Here is a 14,679-nt window from a genome sequence, read left to right as displayed (position 1 = left end):
CTAATTGTAAAATAATTTTTTGCAGCTTAGATCATTTCTATGAGGTGTCCAGAACAACATACTAAAAGTCCTAAGAAATCCTAGTTGAGGAAATATGTTAAATTCTCATCAATCCGAGATGTGTGCCAATAAGGCCAGGCAACAATACACCCCAATGGGGCTATTTTTTTCCTTTACTCCTATCAAAAGTAAACTTTACACAATGAAAGTACCCATGAAAAGTAACAATTTTTGTATTACAAGTTTTTTTGAAAATGAATTTTAATATTAGTTAACCAATTAGTTAAATGTAAAAAAAAATATATATATATATATATATATTATATATATATATTTTTTTTTTTTTTTTTTTTGCCAGTTGGTCTCATTTCTGGAAGGCACATTTTACGCATTGTATTTTGTGTGTGTGTGTGTGTGTGTGTGTGTGTGTGTGTGTGTGTGTGTGTGTGTGTGTGTGTGTGTGTGTGTGTGTGTGTGTGCGTGCGTGCGTGCGTGTGTGTGTGTGTGTGTGTGTGTGTGTGTGAAAAAGGTATAGAGGAATAGGACCTATATTTACACCTATACTTTATGCCTTTGTGTTTCATTGTTTGGCAGTTCTCAAGTTTCTTTGATGTTATAGTTCATTCATAGCATTCTTGTACCAGTGATTCACCACTGTCAGCAGGTGAATTCACTGTATTAGAGACACCGACCCTTAAGAAACAGTGTATGTGAATGTACAATCAAAGTAGTTTCACCAATAATAAAACCATCTCTGGTTTCGCTTCTGTCTGATAGAAGAACAACTTAAATTTAAGACACGCATGTCACTTGCACGTAAAGTGCTAGGTCATGAGTGGAACAGGTCTTGATAGTTGCCCCTTTTTTGGCCCAACCAGACCTAGTTCCCCTCGACAGCCTGACTTCCCCTGAATACATTTCAGGGACGGGGCATGATGGCACCCGCGTTCAGACCCCTGGAGAAGTCCAGGCTGGTTCTAAAAGTGGTTGCGGAGGTTCAGGTGGTTACCGCAGGAATATGTGGTGGTCACTATCACTTCTGCGAGAGCACCTCCTAAGAGGAAGTGTTGCTTATGCCGAATAGAAGTGTAACCTATTCGTTGAGTGAGTCTTCTCTCCGTGAAGAGATCCTGAAAGCGTTCGGTCATTTCAGTGCTCTTTTTCCTGCAAGATGGGTTGGAGTGAGGGCTGTGTCCTCCACCCTCAGAATGATGTTGCCTCTATTTTTCTTTGAAGCACACCATGATGCAGTAGCTGGGAAGCACGTCCTGATCGCCAGGTTCCTGAGGGAGCAACTAAAAGCCTTGTGCCCCTCTTTATCCTCTTGGGCTTTATCTCTGGTGCTACTGCACTGCAGAGACAGCCCCTGAGCCACTGCAGGCAGTAAGTTAAATTCTGTTTTTAAAGAAACAGTTCTCCTGCTCGCATGGTCTCTACTAGAGGGTAGGGACTTACTCGCTTTCGGTCAACGAGTTGTGCCTGGAATTCGGGCTGGCTAACTCTCACTAGCTGAGACCCCGGCCTGGATGTGTGCCCAAGGTTCCTACTTCTCCCTAAAAGGTGGGACCAGGTGGTGAACCTGCAAGCGCTGCCCCGGAGGAGGCAGACCCAGCCCTGGCTTCTCGGTCCATCCGCTTCATTGCGGTTATACGTGCACAGAATGCAAGCCTGTTAAGGAAATCAGCAGAAAGGGAAGGCTGTTTCCAAGCGACGTTGGCCCACTGATAAAGGTTGCTGCCTTCATCTTGGTGTTAAATCCCGAGATGCACGTGTCCACTTACGTGGTGAGCTTCTCTGAAGTGAGTGGTGCTCCCACCTAGGCGTTGACACAGTATGCTTCGCTGACAGATATTCGAGTTGGGGGCTGGGCGACACCTATGTTCGAACCGCTGCTTCTCGTGGGCTCCTTTCTCATGAAGCCAGTTTCACTCGAGGCCGGTTTGAAGTGTTTGCTTGCTGCGCCATTCCCCTCCTATGGACTGGATACGTGCGCCATTTTTGCTCCAGTTGAGTTCCCTTTAACCGAACCCTGTCGGGTCCTCTTCGGAGCGTCCGAAGCCAGGCCTACCACTCGTATGCACTAGTGGAACTTGTGCTAGGCTGGGTCCATATGGGGTCCATATGTTGCGATCCCCACAGTGATCCCATATGTGTATTCTTCCACGATACGACTCCCTACGGCGAGCCCATGTCTTCCCTTGGCAGAGTTTTCTGCCGTCACTGTCTGGTGAGTAGCTCCCCCCGGTTATTGGCTGGAGCCTCCCCAGTGACATTCCATATGTTGTACTGCCCGTCAATTCGCCCAGTCCATATGTGTATTCTCCGCATGTATCTCCTTGTGAGCAGGATGTGGCTTCCGCAGCGTCCCTTCCTTCCATGTACAGGGAACGTTTTCCCAGTGGTCCTGTAGGAACAGCAGTGACTTCCCTGGCCTAAAGCCCTGTCCCTTCTCCGCCTTAGATTCACGGGGTATGGATCAGGAGGCTTCTGTCTAGGCACTGGAAGGTGGCAGTTCTAGTGGCGCTTTCAATAGATCCCCTTCAGTCGACGTCGACTACATCTGACGTTCTCGACTGAAAGGGAACGTCCTGGTTCGACCTGAAGGAGGGAACGGAGGACGTAGTCCCCTCGCCACTACTGCTGGACCACCGCTGACTCCGGGGGCCGATCGGCTTCTCAGCGAAAAAGCAACTGGTGCGTGCGTCCACGTCCGTGTTTATACCCGCAGGGCGGGGTGGAGCGTGTAATCACGCACGCCAATGTTGAATTGTCTTGATTAAATAGTAGTACGAAAGTAGTACGAAGAAGAAAGGCTCACTAGGCGTGATCCCCATTCAGTCGACGTCGACTACGTCCTCTGTTCCCTTTTTCAGGGAACGGTGGGTTGCATGCGCAACCAGGACGTTGTTCTGTTTTTGAAATCGTCTATTAATTTTTGACTAGTAATTACTCCAAAAGTGACTAGTATCTTTTAAATATTATTAGTAAGTATTCATTAGATACTTTAACTTATTTAACCCTCTGGGCTTCTTCGTAAATGGGTTACACTTAGCTTCCTTCCAGTCAAAAAAGACAGAAGCCTTAAAATGTAACTTTTTTTCCCCCCAGGAAAACCAATGAAATATATTTTTGTTCAATAATATTTTTTCATTATTATTTAGAATTTTTAAAGATTTTTATGATACTTTGCATTAATTATATATTTTTATGAGCTATTTTTTCCATTAGAATTTATATATATATATAATTTTTATTTTTTATTTTTTTCAATAAATTCAACATTTCACATCAAAATAGAGTGCAGGCCTAAAAAAAAAAAAAAAATCAAGTGAGAAGAGCGCCATCTAGTGGCTTTAAAAATATATAAATGTGTGTAATGTCCTGTAACCGCCTATAGGCTGCCTATAGCTTTTTTATTTATTAATTTTTTTTTTAAAATAACTTAGCAAATTACTAAGCAACCACTGAATGGAACAACACAGTGTATCAACCGAGTGTACCGCCAGCAGGCGCCACCTAGCTGTGAAAATATTCATTACCATATTTTTCAAAAATTTTGCCTTAACACAAAGTTGATGTCATTTGAAAGCTTAGAGTCTTAACTTTACAGTGAATGTATCCATTGCTGAGTTATTTGCTGATAAATAGAATTTCTTTTTTTTCATAATCTATAAAATAATGTACTGCAATGTGTCAAAAACATCATACAGCTCATGAAACATTCACAGATCATTGAAAATGGCACTTCATTTTTTACAGCATATTATTACAATTAAAATGAGCCCAAAATTAACATAATCTATTGCTTTTATGACAAGATATTCTTCATGGAGAAAAAATTGCCCATGAGGGGGTATCAAAGACTGTACAAAAAGGCTATCTCTGTTCCAAATGCTGTAACTTTTGATTCCTTTATCCAAAAAAAAAAAAAAAAATTATCCAGATGCAGCTAACATGTAAGGGGACTTCACTAAAAAATAACTTTCCTCCTACCTTATTTCCTTCCTGAGTTATTCCATGACAAATAAGAAAGATATGCAAAATCATAATAAAAATTATATATATATTTTGTCTTTTATCCGCAGTTTCTCTGCAGGACAATGTCCAAATGTAATGTAATTTATATTTTCAAAAAATTTAAAAAGAGTTCTTTCAAACGACACCTACCTTTTGACTCTCCTTGCTATAGTTTTGGAGTTATGATTATATAATTTTTATATAGTTTGGAGCAAAATTTGCTGTTTCAGTCTTACCAGTTCATTTCTCTGTGTGTGTGTGTGTGTGTGTGTGTGTGTGTGTGTGTGTGTGTGTGTGTGTGTGTGTGTGGGTGTGTGTGTGTGTGTGTGGGGGGGGGGTGTCTTATTTGCACTCTTGATGTTTTAGAGTGTCACCCCTTCATTGCTGTGCACTTTTTTTCTGCACAGTGGCTGATTTGTAGTTTGTACCACCAAAAGTTTCTCGGAGTTTTCGTATTTTTTTGTATTTCCCATTCATTTCCTATGGTCGGTCATTTTTGACCGAAGGAAGCTAAGTGTGACTATTTTTTTACGACCCTTTAACATATCCGAATCATGTCCTTGATTTTTTTGTGTGTTCACATAGCTAATACAACAAAAGTCACCAAGTGTCATCCCATTCCGATGAAGCAAAAACATTAAAAAATTCAAAACGTACAAGTTTTCGTCATTTTTGACCGAAGAAGCCCAGAGGGTTAATATATACTAGTAGTTATTCATTAGGTATTAGTACTTATTTATTAGACACTAGTATATTTTGTAATTGTTACTAGTAACAATTTTTATCTTACTAGTCACAACTGCATTTTTACTCGTCATATGCTAGGACTAGTCAGAATGGCCACTGTGGAGTTCAATAAATAATCTTACTAGTATCGAATGAATAAGTAGTACTTAATAATAAGTACTAGTATCTAATGAATAAGTAATAGTGTCTAATAAATAAGTACTAGTACCAATTTAATAAGTACTAGTATCTAATGAATAATAACTATCTAATGAATAAGTACCAGTATCTTTTAAAAAGGTGCTAGTACCTAAAGTATAAGCACTAGTAGTAGCTAATGAATAAGTACTAGTAACATGAAAATAGATACTAGTACGTATTAAGAATTAAATGTTAAAACGTCTTGCCATATCCCTGATGAGGTTGGAGAAAACTTGACGAGTTCAGAGACCATTCCTTCATACAGAATCTATCCAGATCCTTCAAATTCCCAGGTCAATGTTGGTGCTTCTTCTCTTCAGTTCACCCCACTCATTTTCTATAGTGTTCAGGTCAGGGAACTGGGATGACCATGGCAAAAACTTAATTTTGTACTCATTTTTGTGTTGATTTTAATGTTGTTGTTTTTTTGGATCATTGTCCTAATAGAAGATCAAACCAAGGCCCATTATAAGATTTCTAGCAGAGGCAGTCAGGTTTTGATTTTTTTTTTCTAGTATTCGATAGAATCTATGATACCATGTATCTAAACAAGAAGTTTATCTGAGCAAGAAGTCCAGGACCTCCAGCAGAAAAAAATAGGCCAAAAATTCCACAGGTCCAGCAGTATATTTATCCTTGGGCATGGGGTACTTTTTATCCCTGTGTGCACCAAACCCATCTGGTGGGTTTGGTGCCAAAAAGCCTTTTTTTATTTATTTTTTTTAATCTGACCACAGAAACCAGTCATGTTTGAAGTTCCATTAGTGTCTGACAACAGAATATGCTGGAGTTTATTTTTGGATGAGAGAGGAGGATTTTTCTAGCCTGGGAAAACCCAGACAATTTCCGGCAAATTTACATTTGCTCTGCAAGTAGTCTGGCAAAGAGCTCATTCAAGCCCATTTCCATGCCATCGAAATCACGGCACCAATCAGAAACGTTGAGGCGGGCTTTACACGATGACGATCGCTCTGATTGGTTTTAGGTCTATCCAATTGTGCCCAGAGGCATTTGAGCGACGTCCGTTGGTGAAGCCACCAACTTTTAAATGCATTATTATATTCAAATTGCAAACACATGAGGACAGTCTCCATGAAAGACCCATTGGCAGATGAACGTGCTACTACATTTCTCTCCGAAACGGTAGGAAATTAAATTAGATTTAATAGAGGATTTTAACTGTGACAAGATGATTGACAGGGCAGTTTACGTGACAGGATGCACGCGACAGATCCGTCCGATAAAGATGACGAAGTAGTATGTCCCAAAGCTTGCCTACTTTTTTGCTACACATTCAAAAGTAAATACATTTTCTTCACAAAAAGAGTACATACTTTTATGGCGTAGTGTAACTTAGGTGAATTGGGACACAGCATATGGCTTTACACGATGCTGATCGCTCTGATTGGTTTTAGGTCTATCCAGTTGCGCCCAGAGGCATTTGAGCGACGTTCGTTGGTGACGCCCCTTTGGAAATTAGTTATTAAAGAAGCTCTGCCAGACCATAACTCAGTTACTACTGAGAATGGTCTGGTTTTAACCAGGCTAGGATTTTTCTTGAAATCCTTCCAAACAACTTGTGGTGATGTAGGTGCTGTTTGATATTTTTTTTAGGTTTTCTGGCCCCAAGACTCAACTAATCTCTGCAATTCTTCATCTGTGATCCTTGGAGAGTCTTTGGCCACTCAAACTATCCTCCTCGCCGTGCATTAGGACGATATAGACACACGTCATCTTCCAGGCAGATTTGTAACATCTTTAATTGATTGGAACTTCTTATTTATTGCCCATATATTGAAAATGGGAATAGTCAATGCTGACATCCATCCATTCATTCTCCAAACTGCTTGTCCTATGTAAGGGTCGTGGGGATGCTGGAACCTATCCCAGCGTTTTGGACCAAAGGCAGGGAAACACCCTGGACAGATGGCCAGACTATCACAGGGCTAACACAGACATGCACACATTCACACCCACAGGCGATTTTAGCCTCTCCAATTCGCCTGACCTGCATGTCTTTGGATTATGGGGGATACCGTACTGTGAGGTGATAGTGCTAACCACTGAGCCACTGTGTTTGCCAGATATGTTACTGCAAAGTGTATGTGCCCCTTGTGTTTGCCTTTTAAGAATTAATTTTCATACCAATGTATTCATTCTCTTTCACATTTTCTTTTTCAGCTCATCACAGCTTATTAGGAGTAGAAGAAAGTTTAATTACTTTATTATAATTATTTTTGTAACACATTGGTTTAGGGTCCAGTTCTCACTATCAACTAGGCTAGTTGCTTATTATCATGCATATTACTAGGATGTTGGCTGTTTATTAGTACTTATAAAGCACACATTAATGCCTTATTCTACATGGCCATATTCTACATCCCTTAATCCTGCCCAATACCTAAACTTAACAACTACCTTACTAACTATTAATAAGCAGTATTTATGAGTTTGTTGAGGCAAAAGTCGTAGTTAATAGTTAATAGTGAGAATTGAACCTTTATATAAAGTGTGACTATTATTTCTCAAATGAATGCTTTGATCCTCGGATATTATGGATTTGATTTCCTGGGAATGCATGAACTGATAACATTTGAGAGTATTGGAAGACCTCTGATGCAAAAGCCTCTAAAAGCTACCTGTCAAAAATGAGATGATAATATTGAGTGAATGCTCTCCGCACATAGTTCATCAAATACTTTCACTTCAAACTCACTAAATCACAGACTCAACCCATTCAGAAATGCCAGTACTTGGGTAGAAACCTATACATAGGAGCCTGATAAAAATGTTAATATTAAACAAAAAATTTAGACGGACTTAGAGGCTTTTGCATCTGAAGTCTTAATTTATTATTGAATGAAATGTGCTAGGAAGAGAAACGGCTCATCATTCTACCTAACCATCACATCAATACCTTACTGACTAGACATAATGATCGCCAAGTCGTACATCAGGGTAGGCATTTCACAGAAGAACTTTCTTTGGTTAGCAGAGTTGTGGATAATTGAGGCAAAAGATCAGTGTTAAACGTCATGCAACACTGTGTAATCTGCACAAAGATTAAGAGTAAAGGCCTGTTCACACCAACACGAAAGTTCGGCATGGATATTCGGTCCAATTCAAAAGTTGTCTTGTTGCTTAAAGGGTCAGTATAATATGTTACACATTGCAGGAGTGTGCTGACTTTAGCTAATTGATATTATAGTGCCATGTACAATAGTTGCCAAAAGTTATGTCTGGCCTAGGAAAATTGACATCTTCACCCTTTATTCAAATATTATGTGGTTGACAGACCTGGACTTTTACTGAAGTCTGTGCTGTGCGTTTACTGAAAAAAAAATAAATTGCACACCGGTGTTCACACTGGGCCCTAACAGCTTGATGCTGTCCACACTGGATGTGGCTGTTGCAAATCCATTTGTCCTTCATGTCAGAAGTAGCGCAGAAGTGTGGAGTACGCCAGAAATAGAACAGGGTGTCAGTTTTCTGTTGGGGATTTGTCGTGTCGCATCGTGCTATATCGTATCCAGTGTAGACTGTAACACTGATTATAATGTATTCTTTTGTCATGTCTCACGCTCGCGTGGTGTAGACACAGTGTTGAAGTTTTGTCAACCACTTTTTATTTACTTTTATTTTAATTTTACTGTTTTTAAATGTAAACTTTTTTTTCTATATTGTTTTTTAAAAGATTTTATTACCATATGAAACCAATAAAAATACAAAGAGAACATTTATGAAAACTTGGTATTTACTGTAAATTTACTGGAATGTAAATTTATCTGTTGATCCACATTATTGTATCTATAAATGGTTACAATAGAACCTTCCAGAATATGCAATCTGTTATATTGTAATAATTGCTGTCTCTTTGAAATCTGATTTCAACAGCCATTCATTCCATTCATGAGTCAAGTCATTCATGTTGGTCTGCTAATTCACACTGTACATTATTAAATTACTGATCTTTTAGCATTGTCATCCTCTGTAAAAAAAAACAACAACAACAAAAAAACACATACTGTATACACATACTCAAACCAGATCAGGAAGAGTAAGATAGCCTGTTAACATTATTTACGAATCTTGGTTTGAACTATTTCCTCATATCTTTTTACCAGTGTTTTACAGTTTATGTGTGATTTTTGCAAATGTAACACACATCTCTCTCTATCTCTTTCTCTCTGTCAGTGTGCTGTTTTGTGGTCCATAAACGTTGCCATGAATTTGTCACATTCTCATGCCCTGGAGCTGATAAAGGACCAGACACCGATGTGAGTATGCAAATACACACACACAGACAGACACACACACACACACACACACGTGCGTGGTTATGTTACCTGTAAATGTTTCTCTTTCACATTTGACATCTTTATGTGAACTTGGTAGAGACCTATGACACAGGTACTTTGTGTGTCACCTCTAGCTTGATAGAATAATGCTCATCCTACAAAATAGGCTACATGATTGCACATACAATGCATCAAATGCTTTAAATATTTCAAAATAATATTTAAGGTTAAAACAACTTGGCTGAAATATGTGGTATTCTAATACTTTCTCCTATGCCAGCCTAATATGCAGAGACCACTATAAGTAAACCATTCATAGGTGAGTTGGGAGTGGGACTGTTTTTTTTCAGTGACTGACTGCTGGTGTTTTATAGAAGAAAGTTTTAAAAACAATGTTTATTTTTGCAGTTATGTGCGGTGGTGCAGAAATTACATACTTCAGCTCTTAACCAACATGTTAACCAAATGTATTAACCTTAATGCGTTTACTACTGTAGTACCACAACACTACTTACACTACTAGTAGATTATATTTCATGTTTCATAATTTTGCACAACATGTTTCATAATATTTAATGTTGCATCTTGCTTTTTGCAGCTGTATATTTGTCCATGATATATGTATATAAACCTAATTTTGTCTGCCTTAGAAGCTGCAGACTTTTTAACACTTAAATTATCACTCTAAGCAAACGTTCTAACGTGACCATAAAAACTGTATGCGTATTTGTAAGTAGTGTGTGTGTGTGTGTGTACTCTCTTGGCATGTGGTGTAGTGGTGGAGTAACTAGAGATTATGTCAGAATGTCATTCAAGCTTCTCAGACACTCCTTTTTATAGAGCACAGCATGGGAGACTGTCATACTGTAGCCATGGAATAATTCTCAGTAAGAACTGCTCACAGAATCTGTGTATACTGAGTTTGTGTGCAAACTGTTTAATAGAGCACTAAGTCTTTCCAGTATTTAAAGTCTAAACAAAGGTTGTGAAGGGCAACACACACACACACACACACACACAGTTGTCTTCATTGTGATTAGCTAAAACTGCAGGAGTAATAACATTGCAAATATCTTTGTGTTACTGACCTTGAGAGCTCTCTGCATTTCATCTGTAAATGAATACCCAGCTCCTGAGAGGGGTCAGACCAACTCACATCTGTCTTGAGTAAAGAGCTTTAATTGGTTGAAAATTTCTGTTGTTTAATGTACACACAAGTGTAAACAGAACAAGCTTGTTAATATTGTAGAGGCTTATTCTCCTATTGACTGGCATATAACCAAAGCCATATGCTGTGTTTGCTTGCTAGATTAATGATCCTCATTAATGGTACTCTGATTGAGATTTTTAACTGAGACTGCAGGTTTTTTTATAGTGATTCACATAGACTGATGTGCACTCTGTAATTTATTTCTGTAAAATGTATGATTAAAGTAATGTTCACCTTATGAGTGACGGTCTACCCGCGGTTTAGAAAAAAGCTTTTTTATTTTACATACGCTGCCCCTTTATGGGGAGCTGTCATGTTAAGATCACATGACCAGCCAGGTCTTGCAGCCTGAGAGTTACTACTTTCACTACTACTATACCAACAATGTGTACATTAAGGTGCTTTACATTTTACATTTACATGCTTTACATTTAAATGATAAACAAAATAAATAAATAAATAATAATAAAAAAAAACAGATAAAAAATAAATACTGTTTGCAATATTGAAGGGAAATTTCTCTCACTATTCACTGACCCTCTTGTCAAGATGATTTTCAAAAACCCAAGCAGGTGAGGTGACAATTGTTTGGAGTGTGTTCCATTTGAATACACCACTCTTATTATTCGGTGCAAGGAAGGTATTGAATAGAATAGATCCAACAGATATTTTATGTATTAAGGAGAGCACACTGATTGACATTGACAAAAAAAAAAAAAAAAAAAAAGACAAGTACGGTTAATAGGGGTGTGGCAATATATCGTGTCACAATATTTCGCAATACAAAAATGCAACAATATGTATCGTGGATAGTGAAAATATGTATTGTGTATATAAAGTGCACCCAAAATAAACATTACTGTGTGAGGAAAAAAATTAAGTTAACAGAGTTTTAGCGTCAGTACTACATTCAACTACTATATATAATGTTGAATATTATGTATAATAATGCAATGGGGGAATAATTGTGGGTCCTGATAATGCCAAATGTCTTATGTTACCAGTAAAAAGTTACATTACATTATTTTAAATATATCCAGATTCCAGTCATTGACAGATGCAACCATGTTCGTCTAAAATAATTCTTTATGTTCAGCTTCAGAATCATGAATATATTTAATCTGCTGTTACCATTGTCCTGTGCATAAGGTTACCAGCACCAAGTCCAAGGCAATTCATTTACACCCCCAATGTAATACCAAATTTAGCATTTTAATTAACAGTACATTTTTTGTTAACCTTTTACCATATGTCTTGGAGTATCGCAATAATATCGTATTGTGAGTTCAGTAGCGTGATATGTATCGAATCGTGACATATAGGGCTGCTCGAATATGGAAAAAATCATAATCACGATCATTTTGGTCAGTATTGAAATCACGATTATGTAACCATTATTTCACATGACTTTGGGAACGTGTTGCATTTATTAAAAAGACACGGTAACACTTTACAATAATGTTAATTAGTTAACATTAGTTAATGTATTAACTAACATGAACTAACAATGAGAAATACATTTGCTACAGTAGCCTATTTATTAATATTTTTTAATGTTACAGGTAGTTAATAAAAAAACAGCTGTTCATTGTTTGTTCATGTTAGTTCACAGTGCATTAACTAATGTTAACAAATACAACCTTTCATTTTAATAACGTATTAGTAAATGGTGAAATTAATATTAACTAAGATTAATAAATGCTGAAGAAGTATTGTTAATTATTAGTTAATGTTAACTAAGGTAGTTAACTATGCTAATTAATGAACCTTATTGTAAAGTGTTACCAAAGACACCTTTCAACAATTCTTAAAAAATCGAAATTTGAACATTGATTGCACTTTTTGAACTATTAAAAAATATATATATAACAGATAATACTTCAATGAGTATTTTAATAATTCCCGCAGGTCTACCACTTATAATGCGGGAAATTCCCCCAAACATTTCACTTTAGCATGTAGATTGTATGAGTAGCCTAAATTAATCCACACAGATTATAAAATCAAATCAATCATTTTAAAACTTTCTCCAAGACGCAATTTCACAAACCGCGTGAGTGTTCAGCGGTGCTGTGTCTTCTCTCTCTCGTCTCTCAAAATGCGCTGGACAAGGCAAGCGTCGAAACTACACTTTCGCGTTTAGGAGTCGGGACATGACGGAATTGTCAGTTGCACAATCGGGTCAGCATTGCATCGTAACTAAAGTTTATAATTTTCACTTCTTTTTAAGTCTTATCAGTTTAAACATTCAAAAGCTGAGAGAGTTTATGGCTTCGGGAGGGGCGGGTGTGCGCGTGCGCATGTCATTCAGAACACAAGACAAAATTAGAGCGTCCTTTCAAAACAGAACATGGCAAAATAATCGTTTTTACTCGATTGTAGGCTACTATTTTGGTGATCGTTGGGAGCCAAAATCGAAATCGAAATTCAATTAATTGCACAGCCCTATCGTGACATGAGGGTATCGTTACACCACTAAATAGCAGGAGACCAACACAATATAAAACTCAAAACTAAACTGGTAAAGATGAATTCACCTGCTCGTCCTTGGGCAGTGTAAAAAAACTGGCTTTACCTTCACATTGTAGAGCACAGCGCCGTCTTCTCGACATGATGCTATCCAGCATCCACAGGAATCAGCTGCAGTGTTTGAGGGCGTTCAAGTTTTCCCTGGTGTCTGCGCGCGCAATAAGTGGGCGGGCAATATGCTAATATTTCGTCTTGACGTCACAACAAACCGGCTTATGACTTGTTTGAAAAATTATTAATTTCATTGACTCAGAGTCGACTTTTACCTTTGAAAGACATTAACTTTATATACGGTGCACTTTCAGATTTAAATCTTTTCAGGATGTTTTCGTTCACTATGAACTATGTTACACACTACATGAACGGTCATTTTCAAAAATCCATAATAGGGGCACTTTAACAAAGATTTATAAATACTGTAACAAATGTTTTGTTCATTGTTAGTTCAAGTTAGATAAACTAATGTTAACTAATAGAACCTTATTGTAAAGTATTACCAAAAGGATGACAGGTGTAAAATAGAAAAATTGTGACTAATTTGATTTCTTAAGTGATACTCTCAGTGCAGTAAAACACATTTCATCATTTAAAATCCATTCCAAAGAATTCAGCATTTTCTCCCACAATTAGTGCATGGATTTGCACAGTTTGTGTGTACATTAGGTTTACTAATGGCTTCTGTGAGGAATTCTCCTCCAGCCTGTTGTGTTGTGGTGTATTTGTGGTTACTTTCTTCCAGCAGCTGCTTCTGCTTTCATGGCCCTGTGGACCAGTGTTGTCCATAAGACCTCTCTCTATCTCTGTGTGCTTGTGTGTGTGTAGCAGTTTTTTTTTTCTTACAGAAAATCTCCATGCCTCATTGATTCCATTACAAATCCATTAGCTCCCTCAGCCCTCTGGAGGCCTGATCTTTAGGATGTCCTTAATACTGAGCATCAATGAGCTAACTACACAGGCTCAAACAGGCTTTTGTTCTCCTAGAACATGGACCTTCCTGAATTTAAAAGAGAAAAAAAAAATCAACAACAACATTGCGGGATATTAACCATGCTTTATTTGCAGTGTTTGTAGAAAAAAGAACATTTATGAATTAATTCAGACATATTGAAAATAATATGTTGGGCATTGCTCTGCTTTGCTGGTTTAAGAGCTTAGTGTTTATTGTTATATTGTGACCCTTATGTTTTTATTATTATTACTTGCATGAATTTACAAGTTGCATTTCTTATGCAGACTGATTTTAAAAAGCACATGTGTAATGCATGCTCTTCATTCTTCCCACATTTACACTGCTTTGATAAGCATTGTGTTAGAAATAATAATAATAACAATAATAATAATAATAATAATAAAACAGTTTACTTGGAGACATCATAATCAAGAAATCAAGATTTCAATGAAATTAAACAGAAAATGACATGCACAATAACATAAAATAAAATAAAAGGTACTCTGCTGTATCAGTGCTGTTTTATAGTTCATCTGCAATAGTTCAAAAACAATTTGATCTATTTTTTAAAGTAAGTAATACTTACATCAGCTCACTGAATTATTAATAATATAAAATATATATTTTTAATTAATATTTAAATCATTTACAAAATGAATTAAAATGATTGATATAAATAAAAAAATAAAACTTTATGAATATAAACTCTCAAAACATTGTAAAAAAAATAATAAAAATAACATAGCAGC

General features: G+C 37.2%; 2 protein-coding genes across 3 annotated transcripts in view; both read left to right on the top strand.

Moving 5' to 3' along the window:
- LOC307166205 (craniofacial development protein 2-like) overlaps positions 1-14,679 on the top strand; it is a gene marked incomplete at its 3' end in the record, with an annotated part of 193,535 nt that overhangs the window by 4,071 nt on the left and 174,785 nt on the right. The gene's annotated exons all lie outside the window — the stretch shown is intronic.
- prkcaa (protein kinase C, alpha, a) overlaps positions 1-14,679 on the top strand; it is a 233,676-nt gene that overhangs the window by 57,794 nt on the left and 161,203 nt on the right. For both annotated transcript variants that reach the window (XM_079883299.1, XM_079883300.1), the window contains exon 3: positions 9,139-9,221. In XM_079883299.1, coding sequence (XP_079739425.1) covers positions 9,139-9,221 — 83 coding nt within the window. The remainder of the gene's footprint in view (positions 1-9,138; positions 9,222-14,679) is intronic.

Source organism: Squalius cephalus (genome assembly GCF_949319135.1).
Source record: "Squalius cephalus genome assembly, chromosome: 10".
In the NCBI taxonomy this organism is placed as follows: Eukaryota; Metazoa; Chordata; class Actinopteri; order Cypriniformes; family Leuciscidae; genus Squalius; species Squalius cephalus.
The sequence above is the reverse complement of the archived record's forward strand: the minus strand, read 5'-3'. Positions and strand labels throughout refer to the sequence as shown.